This window comes from Pseudoliparis swirei, chromosome 17 (assembly GCF_029220125.1).
Source record: "Pseudoliparis swirei isolate HS2019 ecotype Mariana Trench chromosome 17, NWPU_hadal_v1, whole genome shotgun sequence".
In the NCBI taxonomy this organism is placed as follows: Eukaryota; Metazoa; Chordata; class Actinopteri; order Perciformes; family Liparidae; genus Pseudoliparis; species Pseudoliparis swirei.
Genome location: NC_079404.1, coordinates 20,170,664 through 20,184,631, shown reverse-complemented (window position 1 = coordinate 20,184,631; position 13,968 = coordinate 20,170,664). Strand labels below are relative to the sequence as shown.

At 41.0% G+C, this 13,968-nt stretch overlaps 2 protein-coding genes across 2 annotated transcripts; one reads left to right on the top strand and one right to left on the bottom strand.

The window, feature by feature from the left end:
* The first annotated feature begins 1,971 nt into the window (after positions 1–1,971).
* bnip4 (BCL2 interacting protein 4) lies at positions 1,972–5,829 on the top strand. Its single transcript, XM_056434916.1, has 6 exons — positions 1,972–2,096; positions 2,474–2,639; positions 2,788–2,845; positions 3,481–3,587; positions 4,000–4,149; positions 5,293–5,829. The coding sequence occupies exons 1-6, from the start codon at positions 2,054–2,056 to the stop codon at positions 5,333–5,335; spliced, it is 567 nt and encodes a 188-aa protein (XP_056290891.1). The 5' UTR covers positions 1,972–2,053; the 3' UTR covers positions 5,336–5,829.
* An 835-nt stretch (positions 5,830–6,664) lies between these two features.
* On the bottom strand, positions 6,665–13,764 carry ppp2r2d (protein phosphatase 2, regulatory subunit B, delta). The gene is made up of 10 exons (XM_056434912.1): positions 13,615–13,764; positions 13,347–13,421; positions 12,379–12,476; positions 12,087–12,252; positions 11,856–11,968; positions 11,587–11,764; positions 11,312–11,476; positions 10,207–10,376; positions 8,323–8,414; positions 6,665–7,625 (listed from the first exon to the last, which is right to left on the bottom strand). Exons 1-10 carry the CDS (start codon positions 13,619–13,621, stop codon positions 7,346–7,348), a joined length of 1,344 nt encoding a protein of 447 aa, XP_056290887.1. The 5' UTR covers positions 13,622–13,764; the 3' UTR covers positions 6,665–7,345.
* Between the last annotated feature and the right edge of the window lie 204 nt (positions 13,765–13,968).

The following is a 13,968-nucleotide window of genomic DNA, read 5'->3' as shown; positions in this document are numbered from 1 at the left end:
TCTGTCAGAATTTTTTTTTGCCATTGGGTGCCCTTTTTTGTTTGTTTGAGCACCTGCCCCCCGAAATGTCTGTGCACGTGCCTGTATGTTGTACAATAAACGGAGCTGAAAATAATACCCTAATAATGAATTTACTGCTCTGATAAAATAGGAAAATGTGCTTCTGAATATACCCTGGAGAAAATGATAGAAAATGAAAAAGATTAATTGCAAAACAAAACCCTGATGCCACACCAAAAGGAATTTAATGAACGCTTGTTTGTGTTTGCCTGTTTTTTATGTTGGATAACTACAAGGTTAATAAGCAAGTAAGTCATCTCTGTTTTGAAGTGACCTATAGGCTCAATCTATTCCAGACATGGTCTGCCAGGAAATACAACAGAAACCCCTATCAGTTGTAGCAATAATTGAATTTTGCAAGAATAATAAGTCATATCAATCTCCATGGGAGCAAACAGTGAGTCCGTCCATGGAGACTCAGTATGAGGCTTTTCTTGGTGACTATCCTTATATGAAATTGAATACACAAGTTTATCTGCTGGGTTGATGACTCGGAAAATGAGATCATCATGTTTTTATCAAATATAAAATTCAGCACTACATGCTACCGTCCCAGCTGTGGAGACACTGGTGTAGTTCTTTGTTTGTGTTTGTGTTTTGCTTGTGGTTTTGTATGTTTTAATATTTTTTACTATCTGGACCTTGAGTCTGTAATACAAGTTTGATGATATGTTCCTTTTTATTTTATTTTTATTTTTAATTTATTTAACCAGGAAATGCCTCATTGAGATTAAAAATCTCCTTTACAAGAGTGTCCTGGCCAAGACAGATGGAGTAGCACATTACACACAGTTTCAGACAATGCAACATGAAACAGTGACAGACAATATACAAAACTAGAATGGGCACTCGGTAGAGCGCATACCTTCACATATCACAAGATTGGGCATTGAATTATGAACATGTTGGCATTAGTTGCATGCCAATTGGACAAAAATGTATCGTGCTATGGTAAAAAAAGAGTTTGACCTTTCCATGACCTTGACCTTGACCTTTGACCCGATTGATCCCAAAATCTAATCAAATGGTCCACGGATAATAACCAATCATCCCACCAAATTTCATGCGATTCAAGAACATTTTGACCTGTTCATGACCTTTGACCTTGACCTTTGACCCGATCGATCCCAAAATCTAGTCAACTGGTCCCCGGATAATAAACAATCATCCCACCAAATTTCATGCGATTTGGTTCAATACTGTTTGAGTTCTGCGAAAGATTTTGACCTGTTCATGACCTTTGACCTTTGACCCGATCGATCCCAAAATCTAATCAACTGGTCCCCGGATAATAAACAATCATCCCACCAAATTTCATGCGATTCGGTTCAATACTTTTTGAGTTCTGCGAAAGATTTTGACCTGTTCATGACCTTTGACCTTTGACCTTTGACCCGATCGATCCCAAAATCTAATCAACTGGTCCCCGGATAATAAACAATCATCCCACCAAATTTCATGCGATTCGGTTCAATACTTTTTGAGATTTGCGAATAACACGCATACAAATAAATAAATAAATAAATACACGGCGATCAAAACATAACCTTCCGGCATTTTCAATGCGATGGTAATAACGTAGCATGTGTGCAGATTGACCACAACACATTTTAACTTGCTGGCCACACGTTTGCACCATGAGTGTGTGGCTGCTGCTATAATAAGTAAGATTCAACTTAAATGAAAAATAAGCATCTACGTACAGTCTCTCTCGGGAGTAAACATCATGTTACGAAACAAAGCTAGTATGATGAAACTTGCTATTTGGGTTTATTTAGGTCGTGGAAGAAGGTTGTCCGGGGACATGCGCGCGCGCTCTCGGGTGGCAGACCCGACCTCGGTCTGCGCGAGCCAATCACAGTGTAGAAAAACACAATATTGCGTCATTGTTATTGTGGTCGCTGGAGCTCCAGCAGTTAACAGCAGAGATTTCGCCACCGCGCTTTAATTTCACCCTCTAACGCCGCGTGGACCGCACGATTATACGAGTGTCATGTCGCTCCAAAAGGACATTTGTTCGGACGAGAGTTTGCAAGGTAAACGACGAGAACAGCGCGCGGTGGCTCCCCGGTGTTTTATTTAAACTACCGAGAGAGCCACGTACGTTCAGAAAACACACGGTGACGTTAGTTCACGCTCGTTTACGGTAAGGCTGAGCTTAACGTAAACAAAACGCTACATTATTGTGTCGATCGAGACCCGGAGAGACCACACAGTGGACATACCCCCGGTGGCTCACTTTAGGAGGCTCGTCATCATCTGCGATGGTGCCTTCAAGGACCGTGTACCGTGTGTGTGTGTGTGTGTGTGTGTGTGTGTGTGTGTGTGTGTGTACTGCGCTGTTGTGGCGCCTCTCTGCCATGCTGATACGGGCAATCGCCTGTGTTGAGGCTACGTGTATTTGTAATTTAAGGTTCCTGGGTGGAGCTGCATTACAGTGGCTCGCAGAGAACCAGCCATCACGGGAGCCAGGAGCAAATCTCCACGTCCGCGCAGGACGGTGACGTGGAGAAAATGCTGCTGGACGCGCAGCACGAGTCGGGCAGGAGCAGCTCCAGGGGAAGCTCTCCGTGCAACAGGTCCGTGAAGGGGGAAAGGGGAAGCCTGTGGGTGGTGTTTTTGTTGCTTGTCGCCCATGCATGCGTAAAAACAGATCATACATGTATTTCTGGAATGACGTGTGTGTGTGTGTGTGTGTGTGTGTGTGTGTGGTCTTCCTCATGACAGCCCGCTGAGAGCCCAGACCCCCCTTCTTCTGTGGAGAGGCTCAGAGAACAGCTCACAGGTATATGTGTTAGAAGCACGTGAACTGAATCCAAATCTAGTATCCAAGGATATTTCTCTATGTGTCTTCCAAGTCTGTGTTTATTTTTATGCAACTTTTTATTTTTTATGCAAATATTTTAACTGATGACATCAAAGAAAGTAACAATCTGGTGATATTCAAGAACAAATGTAAAGACATGACTCTGGAGAAGTATAGACATAATAACATTGATGAAGCATAATAAGTAACGGTTAATGGGGACAAGTTCTTGAAATTCTGGTTTGTTTGTTTTATTTTATGTATATATGTATGTGTATGTATGGATGTGTGTGTGGATATGTGTATGTGTGTGTATATATGTGTATATAGGTATGTATATATATGTATATATGTGTGTATGTATATGTGTATATATATATATATATATAGATACGTTCTTTGAAATAAGTTCTTTTGAGAAATCATAGGTTAGGGCATTTGATCCTTGACCCTTTCTGTCAGCCACTTTCTTCTTTTGTTGAATTCTGATTGTCGTATATTTTGCTGATCGAAATAAACTAAACTCAAACTCAAACTCAACTTTCACCCAGTCAAATTTCTTGCGCAACGTACTTGGCTAATACATTATTCAGATTCTGCATTTGTGTTTTTAGTCAGATGAAGACTTCCAAGAAAGAAGACGAGAAGTCGAGAACGCGATGAAGAAAAACCCGGACTGGATCTGGGACTGGTCCAGTCGGCCAGAGAACAACCCGCCAAAGTATTTATGACACGAATTAACGTTATGTAACTCTCAGTATTGGGTAGGATTTGTTTTGTAATTTCAGTGCTGATGTGTTCGTCAATGTAATTATTACGAGATTTAAGACCAACACGTGTCAAAAATAGATGATGACTTTGCCCCACTTGAATGTCTTTGGCTGCACATAATCAATACCAATATAAAAGCAGGGAGTAATGATGACAGTGTCATAAGAGTGATGATGGAGCTCACGGATATAGGAAATGGTTAACTTTATTGTATTAATCTCTTACACACATTACTTTACTCCGTGATTTGCAATTGTAAGAATGAAAAAAAAGAAGTCTGCTGCGAGCAGTCTGACATTCGACTGGCACTCGTTGATTTTAATGTATTCAAAACTGTGAAAAATTAATGTGCTCCTCCACAGGGAGTTCCTGCTGAAGTACCCTAAGCGCTCAACCTCACTCAGCATTAGGAACACCAGCGTCATGAAGAAGGGAGGCGTTCTCTCTGCTGACTTTCTGAAGCTTTTCCTCCCGTCATTAATCATTTCTCACATACTTGCTGTTGGCCTAGGGTAAGAACATGATTTAATCTCTAACTCTAGCAATGAAGAATAAAAACATTCAATGACAACCTATTGGAGGAAATTACAGAGGGATCCTTAAAAGAACATTTAAAGCCACAGATCTTTTGACCGGATTCATTTCATCTATATTTATATAAATAATGTAATAATTTGACGTACAGATTTTTAAAAAAAGCATTTGGTATTTTTAAAATAATTGGACATGAAAAAAACTAGTGTTTTCCTCCTGTTTATAAACACTGCTGATGCAAAACAATCTTTAACAGCACCAACACAACGTGAATAATTTAGTGGTTATCGAGCATTAGTCTCTGCATTAAATGGCCTGTCAATCATTTTGAGATAGATCCCAGTCCAGATGTTTGCTGGTGAAACAACAGTTTTATAGACAGTTTTATAGACAGCTGTACTATGCCATTCATAAACGAATTGAAATTGAATTGAATTGAATTGAATAAACGCTGCTCTTACATCTATGAACCTCTAACATGTAGAATCAAATAGAACATTTTACCACAACAATATACAGTTTAAAAACTTAAATATCCAGAGGGCAGTGGCAACATATACGGTTTCCTCATGTTCAGTGTCTCAGGCTTAGTGGGTAAACGATAAAAGGAAATTACGTGTATATACAGGGTTCGTACGGTCGTGGAAAACCTGGAAAAGTCATGGAATTTTAAAATGGTAATAATTTCCAGGTCTGGTAAAGTCATGGAAAAAAAACTTAAATCATCAAAGTTTTGGAAAAGTCATGGAAATTTGTTATAATCACGTGTTCATTTACGCCGAGTTTGAAATAATTAATATATTTTTTAAAGAAAGACGCTCAAAATATAAGCCGGCGTACGCTCTCAATACGCAACTTTTCTAAATTGTTCATGTTTATACCGAGATTTCAGTTTGGTCATGGAAATTTGGTTTAAAGTCATGGAAAAGTCCTGGAAATCCATTGGTCAAAATGTGTAAAAACCCTGTATATAGTACTTTGTGACACATAGTCTTAACTTAACAAGCTTATCTTATCTTAGTTAACTTTTTCAAATCCCAGCTTCAGTGCAGTTCTATATATATATTTGAGAATGACATTTCCTTCCTCATCCTAATTCCCTCGTTTATCTCTCCCATCAGGATGTACATCGGGAAGCGTCTGACCTCCCACAACACCTACTGAGTAGGAAGATGGCGGTGTGTTGCGACACCTTGATGTGACCTTGCCTTAAAGGGGGACCCTCTGATGACCGCGGGAGATGTGGTCATGTGACGCGCTCCCCGTTTAGCTCGCACGACCTTACAGCGTTAAGGATCTGCCGTTGCTGTGTCGTGGCGTCTGCTCCTGAACACAGCAGTGACCAATCCTCTGCTCCCAGCTGTGGCGTCCTGCATGGGGATGACCGTTCCGCTGCTTCCTGCTCCTTCAATCTGCACGTTATAGGGAGCTTTAGTGCACGCCCTTTGCCTTTTTTGTTTTGTGGTGAGAAATCACTTTTGATTTCAAATGATGTATCAAATCTTTTTTTAATCAGCTTTGAAAAGTGTTGTAATCGACATGTAATTGTTCTCATTAGATCATTGAATGTGTTTGCAGATGTAAATTGTGATAAGAAATATTAAGCACAAATATGGTCCATTATCTTCATCCTATGCAAAATAAAAGTTGAAAACACACATCTGGCCCTGACGGATTTCTAAAACCAGTTCACACCTAGAAACATGGAAGGAAACACTTGCAGATGAACACAATTACAATTTTATTTAACTTTGGTCAAAAACAATAAACAAGTGAATACATTGCCACCATGTTAGGAATCAATGGACAAAGACAATGCATGTTTGTTTTAATGTCATCAATATATATTGCGTTGTCAACCTTCATTTCTGCATTCACAACTACGGAGATGACCCACATTTTAAAATACGTGGTTCAAATTTGCGTGACATCCCTAGTAAATCAATAAGGACACATGTACGAGGCCGGTCTGCATGTCCTATATTACTTGATTAGGAGGCGCTCCATCACAAACTGTATGGGGTGCACTTTTCCTCCTTTGTGTTTTCATAGACAGCCACATGTAGCAGCAGCATATGAGGACATAACTCTATAAAATAGGATTTACAAATAATGCACATGAGGTCTGTAAAACGTTAAGGGACACGACTTGTAGCGGTCACTGATAGAAATGGGTATTAAGGCTGCAGACTCCCTGTGTCCTGAGCCCCACCATGTGCCATGTAGTTTCCAGCCTGCATCCAAACACATGGTCCAAAACTAGAAATGAATCTCGACGCAAATGCATCATCAGTTGCCTCCGACAGTAGTTCCGAAACCAGTAGCACCCCCGGAAAAAAAAAAAAAAAAAAAGAGTATTTCCATAACAAGTTTGCTTGAGATCGGCTCAAAGACAGTGGTGTGACTGGACATGTTTCCACCTCTCGACAACATAAAACCCATGCAAAGCAATAAACATGTTTTAATACATATTTCTAAATTTAAAAACACATGTCGTTTTTAGTTTCTTTTATTATGTGGATGACAAGGTGTACTTGAGTAGATACAGTCAGTGAAATTATGTCACCTTATTGACAGGAGGGGAGGGGGTTAAAGTAAAGAGGAGGGAGGGGGGGGAGAGAAAAGAAACAAGTCCACTTTCCAAATTCACGGCCACTTCCACCAGTGGTTTGGCCTGAATACATGGCCAATGGGGGAATGTTACAGTTAGGCTTATTGGCCATCAATCCGTGCTTCAGAGCGCCCCAAAATCTTTGAGATGATGTTACAACTTTAACAAGACGTCATTTTAAGGGCTTCCGATAGTTCTGTCGTGAAATCATGAAATGAAGGCTTAAAATGTCAACACAAACACCAACGTTCAAGAGCGTGACCTCTAGGGAGTGCCATTTCCGTCAATAAGACCCGAATTGGGATTTCTGGGTCATGTTGATTGCCCTGGTGCCAAAGGCAACAACAACCTAAGCTCAGACTCAAAATAAAACAGGCCTACGGATCAACCTCCTGTGGCGGAAAAAAAAAAAAAAAAAAAAAAAAAAAAAAAAGTAGACGCGTGCTTTCGAAATTCTTCACCAGGAGGACAACGAGGCGATTTCTTCTTATACAGATAGACAAGTAGTAGGCTTAACTACACAAGGTACGGTAAAAGCCCTATCCTCTGGAGCCCCAAATCTTCTAGTTGATTTTGTCCTGGAAAATGTACAAGTTGTTGGTGGCTGCCACGGCGATCACGTTATCTTTGGGGTGCCAGGCCGTGTGGAGGATCTTCTTGTTGAAGTCCAGGCTGTCCACGCTGATCTCGTCCTTCTTCCTCTTGCCCCCCGTGGACACTTTGCGCGGCTTGAGCGTAGCCCGTGGTTTGCTGCTCTCCCGGGACGCCTCCAGTGTGATGTCCCGCCGGGTGTTGCGGTCAAACATTCGGAAGAAGTTGTTGTAGGAGCCGGTCATGATGGCACTGTTGGATGGGGAAATACATTTTTTTTTAAATTTTTTAAAAAAGAAGTCTAAATTAACTAGAAAGTACAATATCCTCAGTTATTGATTTTTCAAATGTACACTACCGTTCAAAAGTTTGGGATCACTTAGAAATGACTTTATTTTTGGAAAAAAAAGCACTGTTTTTTTCAATAAAGATAACATTAAATTAATCAGAAATACACTCTCTACATTGTTAATGTGGTAAATGACTATTCTAGGTGGAAGTGTCTGGTTTCTAATGAAATATCTCCATAGGTGTATAGAGGCCCATTTCCATCAACTATCACTCCAGTGTTCTAATGGTACATTGTGTTTGCTAATCGCCTTAGAAGACTAATATCTGATTAGAAAACCCTTGTGCAATTATGTTAGCACAGCTGAAAACAGTTATGCTGGTGATATAAGCTATACAACTGGCCTTCCTTTGAGCTTGAAGTTTGAAGAACAAAATTAATATTTCAAATATTAATCATTATTTCTAACCTTGTCAATGTCTTGACTATATTTTATATTCATTTGATAAATAAGTGTGATTTTTCATGAAAGACACGAAATTGTCTGGGTGATCCCAAACTTTTGAATGGTAGTGTATGATTGAGGAACACTAAACTAAAACAGATTCTACAAAACTATCGGCTAACAATGCTTTTCTATGCAGGAGGGAGGACGCATACCTGTCGCTGCCATTCCAGCAGCACTCAAACTTGTCAAAGATGCAGTCGTTTTCATACAAGGAGCACAGTTTACTGCGGAGGTATTCATGGACCTGAAACAGAAAACACATTACTTCACATACACACTCGCTCGAGCCTCGCCGTGGATAGATAGTGGAGTGGAAAAGGACGACTGAGTATTGCATTTTTTCCGTCGGCAAAAGGTTCTCGTCGTAGCTTTCTGAACAGAACTGCCCTCGGATTGCTCGGCTGCGAGTCACGGAGCTCGCGTGTCATCTGGTGAATGGTTTGTATTTCTTTGATTCGTCTCATTTAATCTCTAGCATCAAGAATATTTTAGCAAATTTGAAATAAATTGGTGGATTTCAATGAAACTGAAAATGTGATTTTACAGTGGCACACAATTGTTTTGTTTTTTCCTTTCGGGAAAAGCCTCACATAGAATTACCACCTCTTCGTTCTATGAACCAGTCAAGTTCCACTTCACATCATCGTCTGTCCAAAAAACTCATTGTTTGACCCTCCTGTTACCTTTAGGGTCAATTTGACCCCATTCAATGTTTAATGTCGGTGTTCTTTGGGGTCAATTTGACCCCAGGCTGTTTTTCACTGTCAAACATATAAGAAATATCAACTTTTATATATATTTAAAGGGCTATTTAGGTAGTCAACAAACAAACATAAAGTACCTCACACTTAAACTTGGAAAACAATATTAATCCTAATAATTTTCTGGAGATTTTAATTGCTGGGGTCAAATTGACCCCAAGGGTAAAATATGTTAGTAAATGTGAAGGTAACAGGAGGGTTAATCAGTATATCTGAATTTTACATTTATGTGTCATTGCCCAAATAACCACATCGGGTCACTGACCTTTGACCACCACATTCTTATCAATTAATTATCGAGTCCAGGTGGACATTTGTGCAAAAATGTTAAGAAATTCCCTCCAAGCGTTCCTGAGATATCCCGCTCGCGTGAATGGACAGGCCGGGCGGACTAACAGAGAAACGTACGGATGAACAACCCGAAGAACTTAATGCTGATCCGGCCGTGAAGCATGATGACACTGAACGAGGCCGTGATTCCAAAAAGACTATTTTCTCTCTGGCTATGCAAGAAATATCTTATGCAAGGCCGGATTTAACCCTCCTGTTATCTTAACATTTACTAACATATTTTACCCTCTGGGTCAATTTGACCCCAGCAATTAAAACCTCCAGAAAATTAATAGAATTAATATTGTTTCCCAAGTTTAAGTGTGAGGTACTTTATGTTTGTTTGTTGACTACCTAAATAGCCCTTTAAATATATTAAAAAGTTGATATTTCTTATATGTTTGACACAGTGAAAAACAGCCTGGGGTCAAATTGACCCCAAAGAACACCGACATTAAACATTGAATGGGGTCAAATTGACCCTACGGTAACAGGAGGGTTCAGCTTTCACGTGAATCAGAGGTCCTTTAAAAACTAGAGGCATCGATACTCATATCGGTCTGACACTCAAAAAGCTGGATCGGGTATCAATCACAATGAGCCGATATGGAAACTTAATATAACTTAAATACATTTAGTAATTCTATATATATATAGATTTGTTTGTTACACAACATGGTATAAAGATGTGGAAGCAATGTTCAGGTCAAGCCTGATGCTGCCTTCCACACAAAAGAATGATCCCAGTCTCTCTCACAGTGAGGCCGGCAGCTTATCAATTCAACACTAGTTTCCGATTGGTTCTCAGTATCGGACGATTACCAAACCCAGGTACCAGGACTGAAAAAGTCAAATCAGTGCGTCCCTATTTAAAACAATGCGGGCCTACTTAGATCCAACACAGGATTAATGCGATATTTAAAGTCACACGGTCAGTTTATTCACCTGATACGTCTCCACTGGCCTGTTCTCCATGTTGAGGTCCCAGACTTTGACGGAGAGGTAGTCCCGTGTCATCATGTAGCGTCCGCTGTGACTGAACTTCACGTCCGAGATGGAGGAGATGATCTCAGAGAAAAAAGATCGGCTGCTTGGATCCTCTGGCTCCTCAAAGACTGCAATGAAGAGGATTATTTTTTAAAGTTATTCCCGGCATGCCATTGCATTTCATCAACACGACAGTCACAAAACCATTTCACGGTATTCCATTATCCAAACCGCTTATCCCATCTTCAGGGTCGCGAAATGGAGAAAGCAGTAAATCTTATCTACTGTTTCTAACAGCGGACCATTTTTACCTTCAAATTGAAAATGAGGAAGGTTATGTTTTGATCGCCGTGTATTTATTTATTTATTTGTATGCGTGTTACTCGCATAACTCAAAAAGTATTAAACCGAATCGCATGAAATTTGGTGGGATGGGGCGGCTTTAGCTCAGTGAGGGCTCAGTGGGGTAAGAGGGGTTCGGGTTTGGGGGTTCGTTCCCTCCTCTCCCCCCATTAGTTGCAAGTCAAAGTGTCCTTTGCAACCATTGAACCCCAGTTGCTTCCTGCTTTCAGCCGCCACTGCCTAATAATTAAGGATGGGTTAAATGCAGAGAACTAATTTCCCCTTGGGGATTAATAAAAGTGTATATTCTATTCTATTCTTATTATCCGGGGACCATTTGATTAGATTTTGGGATCGATCGGGTCAAAGGTCATGAAAAGGTCAACATCTTCTTGAATCGCATGAAATTTGGTGGGATGATTGGTTATTATCCGGGGACAATTTGATTAGATTTTGGGATCGATCTGGTCAAAGGTCAAGGTCATGAAAAGGTCAAAATCTTCTTTTTACCATAGCGCGGTCAATTTCTATCCAATTGGCATGCAACTAATGCCAAAATGTTCATAATTCAATGCCCAATCTTGTGATATGCGAAGGTATGCGCTCTACCGAGTGCCCGTTCTAGTTTTTCCATAAATTACTTAATAAGTTATCAGCATTTTATTTTATCAATTAAATGTCCACCGACGGACCAATTAACTGAGTGAACATTACTACTTACACTTTGATTGCCGATCGCAGAGTGCCGCTGCTCGCATGTCACACAGGCGGATGGTGCCTTTGCTGCTGCTGTACACAAATACATTGCATTGGAGCGGATGGCACTCAGCAGCTGTGATTACTTCCGTCAGTTCCTCCATGTTGGCGGGCTTGATGTCTACAATATCTGGGAACACACCGTTAAGGAACTAACAGACAATCGTTTCATTCAGATAAAACAAAGATTATTGTCCGACACGTATCTACGATAAGTCTTCCGGTGAAGGAAAAGGATACTAAAACTTCTGTCTGTGATTTCCAAGTGCCATAGATTTATTCTTAGGTCATCTGCGGAGAGGTACGTTTCGTGATCACTATTTACAGAAATGGAATTAATGTGATAGGTGTGCGCATTTGCAAAGATCCTCCGTGGGCTTGCTTCTACCATGAGATCCATTGGCATCAGTACTGGTACCTGAAAATACAACGCAGACAAGATTTTAAACCCCTTCCCCAAAAAGAAGCCGTGTTCAAAAATGAGACTGGTCTCATACGACTCCACATACCCGTAAAGAGGTGATTCTAAAGGGGTCTCGGAGTCGTCCGTCTTCATCTTTCAGGTTGTAACCTTCTGCTCTTTTATCTCTTTCACTTATTTTCCACAATTTGATAGTTTTATCTGACAAAAACAGGGATGGGTTGTGAAATCGAGAGGTGAAGAATGATCCGATATTGATAAAGTAAGATCAGTGTCATAATTCTCGCACCAAACAATCAAAATAGGTATAAACTCTTACCATTTGTCGAAAGTAGAAAGTGAGCGGCGTTTTGTTGCGGTAGCCATCTTATTTTATTAATTTTTTCCTCAATTTCTAAACTTTTCAAATAGTCAAATTCTGGCTCGTGACTCTGAAAAGTGCTATAGACGTTGTACTCCCCACGCAGTTGTGGACGATTCTTCGACTGAAAGCAAACATCGCAGAAACAAAAGTCGCCAGGTAAATACATATATGCATCATCATTGCAACACACATCAACTAACTTTTGAAGCATTAGCAATGATAAAGCGACACGTGATGTGAATCTCACCTCCTGTTCATGTTGAAATATCACTACTCGGCCTCCTTTATCTCCAGTTGCAAGCAAATCTCCAGAATAGTTGAACTCAACCGTTGAGATGATGTCAGCTGAAAATGGACAGAAATCAGAGTGAATCCCAGTCCAGGGGTTTTACACATTTTGACCAATGGATTTCCAAGACTTTTCCATGACTTTAAAACCAAATTTCCATGACCAAACTGAAATCTCGGTATAAACATGAACATTTTAGAAAATGTTGCGTATTGAGAGCGTACGCCGGCTTATATTTTGAGCGTCTTTCTTTAAAAAAAAAAAAAAATGAATTATTTCAAACTTGGTGTAAATGAACATGTGATTATAACAAATGTCCATGACTTTTCCAAAATTATGATTATTTAAGTTTTTTCCATGACTTTTCCAGGCCTGGAAATGACCATTTTAAAATGCCATGACTTTTCCAGGTTTTCCATGACCGCACGAACCCTGCCGTGGGTCACGAGCTCAGCTTCCAGGTGAGTCCAGCGGTTCTGATGCCAGCTGTGGCGCTTTGTTGAGACTGCACACTGAAGCCGGTGCCCGAATGAAGGCGTCGGGTATATTATAGATATATAGACGGCGTGAAAAAAGAAAAAACTGCACACCCACTCAGGTACGAATGAATGAAAACAAGAATGATGTCACTTGACAATTTATGGACGCAGCACATTGACGTCACGGACACGGTCGCTCCCCTTTAATAGCTTAGCCACCTAGCATACAGCTAGCCGGCGACATGCAACCATTTACATCGAAGGGGGCTTTCTGCGCCGCCGATCCACACGCGGGCTCTCACCGACCGCCACGGCGGCCTTATATCGAACCCCCCGACGACCTTCTGGCTGCCGCGCGTCTCGCGTGAAGCCCACAGAGCATCACCACCTCTCAGCTAGCGACCCGTCGTTTTAGCCCGAGCCGCCGAGCTAACGTTAGCCACGTACCTTCCGCAACATCTTCATCTATCGCTCCTTTCACTTGAGAGAAACACCACTGAAAATCATTTCCGCCTGCAACTCCTGTGAGGGGGGAAAAAAAAAGAACCTCAGTTAGTTCGTATCCGATTCGCATTGCGCCCGAGAACAAAAACGACCGGACGAGTGACACCGTTCTGACAACTTAGCTAGCCGGAGCTAACGTCGGCTAGCTGCAGATTCGGGCCATCATCACACCAAGTGGTCGGGTCCTTTACTCCCTTCAAAAGTAGCTCACCCGCCATTGCTTCATGTAGCAGCTCTTGCTGTACACGGCTTCCGACACCTGATCAACCAATGCGGCTTGCTCGGGGGGGAATAGGTAGCACCCACAATCAGTGTGAAGACTCGGCTCCAGATCTGTCAAGACCACGGAAATTATCCGAGATTTTTTTTTTTTTCTTCTTCCAAAATGGCGCACGGTACATGGCGAGATGACGTCACGCACACATGCCACATCCTGGCTCCATCCATCCTCTCTGATCATCATTGTTGTTAAATGTGCATTCAGTTTGTTTTTATTTTTCCACGCATTACACTTTATATCGTGATCATATTGATACCTGCGTGGGCATCTGGTTAAAGCCGGTTT

What these genes read in the sequence shown, in the direction of transcription:
- ppp2r2d (XM_056434912.1), bottom strand. An exon ending in AATCACAGACAGAAGTTTTA is followed by an intron (nt 11,477 to 11,586) that starts GTATCCTTTTCC and finishes GTGTGTTCCCAG; the next exon opens with ATATTGTAGACATCAAGCCC. An exon ending in CTGCGATCGGCAATCAAAGT is followed by an intron (nt 10,377 to 11,311) that starts GTAAGTAGTAAT and finishes TCTTCATTGCAG; the next exon opens with TCTTTGAGGAGCCAGAGGAT.
- bnip4 (XM_056434916.1), top strand. Translation starts at nt 2,054, where the DNA reads ATGTCGCTCCAAAAGGACATTTGTTCGGACGAGAGTTTGCAAG. An exon ending in CCAGAGAACAACCCGCCAAA is followed by an intron (nt 3,588 to 3,999) that starts GTATTTATGACA and finishes GCTCCTCCACAG; the next exon opens with GGAGTTCCTGCTGAAGTACC. An exon ending in ATACTTGCTGTTGGCCTAGG is followed by an intron (nt 4,150 to 5,292) that starts GTAAGAACATGA and finishes CTCTCCCATCAG; the next exon opens with GATGTACATCGGGAAGCGTC.